The sequence below is a fragment of the Coffea arabica genome, chromosome 5c (genome assembly GCF_036785885.1).
Source record: "Coffea arabica cultivar ET-39 chromosome 5c, Coffea Arabica ET-39 HiFi, whole genome shotgun sequence".
Classification (NCBI taxonomy): domain Eukaryota; kingdom Viridiplantae; phylum Streptophyta; class Magnoliopsida; order Gentianales; family Rubiaceae; genus Coffea; species Coffea arabica.
The window spans coordinates 36220511-36223679 of record NC_092319.1 but is presented as its reverse complement, the minus strand read 5'-3'; the positions used below and the strand labels follow the sequence as shown (position 1 = coordinate 36223679).

The 3169-nt window shown below is 32.4% G+C and overlaps 1 protein-coding gene across 1 annotated transcript; it reads left to right on the top strand.

Annotated features, from left to right (window-relative positions):
* Positions 1-570: 570 nt before the first annotated feature.
* Positions 571-2445, top strand: LOC113689343 (F-box/FBD/LRR-repeat protein At3g14710-like). The gene is made up of 3 exons (XM_027207127.1): positions 571-1542; positions 1844-1999; positions 2173-2445. Exons 1-3 carry the CDS (start codon positions 571-573, stop codon positions 2443-2445), a joined length of 1401 nt encoding a protein of 466 aa, XP_027062928.1.
* The last annotated feature ends 724 nt before the right edge of the window (positions 2446-3169 follow it).

Here is a 3169-nt window from a genome sequence, read left to right as displayed (position 1 = left end):
TCGTAAAGCTACATTATACTGAATCAATTCTATCTTTTGAAACATCCAAAGACACCATTTCTTATTTTTCATTTCTCAAGAAGATAAATATGGATAGCATTTATGATGTACGATTATTGGAGTGTATTGGAAGAATTCATTTGCGAGAAAAATGTGGAACCTGTGTGTATGTTTGGAAGTAGTTCATGAACCTCGTACACTGTAGCATCTATCTATATTAATGCCACAACACTCAATTTCTGAGACTCCATCTGATTACCGTTTTAGTTCCTAAATATGCGTACGTATGGTTTAGGGAGAGTACTTGTGAAAAGTCAGTTTGCGTTTCCTTGTTACCAAATACATTGAATTATTATTGAGAACCTTAACAGTGTCAATTGCAACTAAGCAGCCCATCCGTTTTCCCAACTTACAAATATGGAATTCTAGCTTCCAACGAATGAAGGAATCAACCAACCAATTCCAGTTCTAGGCTAAGCCAAAATCCAAGTGATCTTAGCTAGTTCCAGTTCTAAGCCAAAATCCAAGTGATCTTAGCTAGTTCCAGTTCTAAGTTGAAAAATTGGAAGCATGGACAAGAAAAGAAGTCGAAGTAAGGAATTATTGGACAGTAAAAAAGATAGAATCAGTGAACTTCCCGAAAGTGTTATGAGTCACATCCTGTCCCGTTTGCCAACAGAGGATGCTGTTAGAACAAGTGTCTTATCAAGGAAATGGGAGTACAAATGGACTTCCATTTATAACTTAACCTTTGATGATAGGAAGAGATTTTGTTACTCGCACAGGTGGAGGATGTGGAAGGCGCAGAAGCAGCTTAAAAAGACAGATTTTATGAACTTTGTGGACAGAGTTCTTGCTCTTTCTAAGAATTCGTCTATCAAAGAGTGTCACCTTTTGTGTCTAGACGTGTATGATCCATTTCGTATTAAAACTTGGATCACTGCTGCTCTAAGCTCTAATGTCCAGAGGCTTCTTATTTCATATGTAGCGGACTTGGTATTCCCTCGTTGGTTTTTCACATCTGATTCTTTGATGAAATTAGAACTCAAACACTGCAAGATCAAAATTCCGATGAATATATCTTACTCAAGCCTTCGTATCTTGGATATCCATGATGTTAAATTTCAGAATGATGAATCCTTGCAATCTAGCCACCTGGTGTTTACCTTCCCTGTCCTTGAAGAGTTTCTGTCTTCGGGTTGCAAATGGTGGAATATGAAGTTTCTTGAAATAGAGGCTCCAAGGCTTGCCAGGTTTGAGATGACAGACTGCATCTTTGAACATGCAAATGATGGATCAAATGATTGCAAAATAGAGGTTTGTGGGGGCAACCTTGCAAAATTCAAATGTAGTGTTGATAAGTTTGCCAGTTTCTATTTTTCTAGCCAATCAAAACTTGTTGATGCATCTCTTCATTATTCGGAGCCTTACACGATTGATGATCTTAAGTTAAGGATGGAGACATCTTTTCGAGCCTGTATGATCTTGAGACAGCTCTCAGCTTTCATCAGATCCTTGGAATTATCTACTGATCTGGTCCAGGTTTGTTTAAGCAGCATGTTTTTATACAATTGATCATAATCTGACATTTTGCAATTAACTTTTGTTATTATCTTCATCATTCACACATTTTGAGATTGTGGATAAGAATACAGAGGCAAGCAACAAGCAACAGGCTCAGTCTACATAAACGTTAGATGTGTTAACTTTTAAGATGCCTTGCCATTTTGATAAATGCTTGGACTTTTAGATATACATATCTTGCTAAAGAATATCATGATGCCTTTTCCTTGTGTTGTATCTGGACTACTGGTAGCTTAACTAGCTATACTATTTTCTCAAGGTACTTTCCCATAGTGATCCATCATATCCTCTTCCGTTCTTCTATAAGCTTACCCACCTCAAAGTGTATTCAGCAAGAATGGCAATTGAGTGTGATGCAGCTCTGATAGACTTTTTGAAGATGGCGCCAGCCCTTGAATCACTTCTGTTTACTGGGGTAGGTTAATTAGTTTTTACCGTTTTGCAAGCCCCTGAAAGTTAAGAAAAAAGCCATAAATTTTATCACTCCATATACTGGGGTATGTATGTCTTTTGTGCATGTTTTGTCAATTCCATCTGGTTGAAACTGATTTTTTTTTCCTTTATGTTATAAATAACTTCACTGAACAGCAATATTCAAGCAAGGCTGCTGGCAACAATGATGGAATTGAATTGATGCCAGGGAATTTCTTATGTTGCCTCAAGGTAGTCAAATTAGAATATTCTGCCTATTTTACTAGACCAACGGAGAGTCGTTTGGCGAAGTTTTTACTGAGGAATGCAGTGGAGCTGAAGGAGTTCTTGATTTATCAACAGCAGAGGCGGCATGAGGCAGATCAAGTTAAAAACCAGCTTTTAAAGTGTTCCAGAGGCTCAAATCATGTATTTATACTGTGCATTTGAAAGTTTTAGGTGGCGTTTGGTTCGCACGTCGGAATCGGATTCGGATTCGGAATCGGATATCTTGGGTTTGGAATGAGGTCATTCATTCCAATATATTTGTTTGGTTCAAGTACCTGGAATGTGTATCATTACTATAGTTGATGTTTGGTTTGTCCACAAAACCACATCGTAAATGATAATCATTAGCTCTTTGTAAATAAGATATAAGAAATTTTCACTAATTAAATATATTAGTATAAATGTATTAGTAAATATATTAGTATAAATGTATTAGTAAATTTAGATAATAATATTATCATTATAAGTTTGTAACTAATTAAATTAAATATTATATATATAATTAAATATAAATATATAATTATATAATTATATAATATATACAAATATTAATTATACTAATATTTTATATAAATATAATATATATTACATATTAAATATAGTTATTATTATATATTATTATATTTAAAATAATTATAATTATAATTATATAACTTATTAATATTACATACATGTATATATTATAATTATATGCACATATAATATACATTTATAAATATACATATATATTATAAATATAATATTATATAATATTAATAAATTTATAATATATATTATATAAGTATAATTATATTTAACTAAATAATTATAATATATAATTATATAATACAATAACATCATTATTATAAGTTTGTAACTAATTAAATTAAATGTTATATATATAATT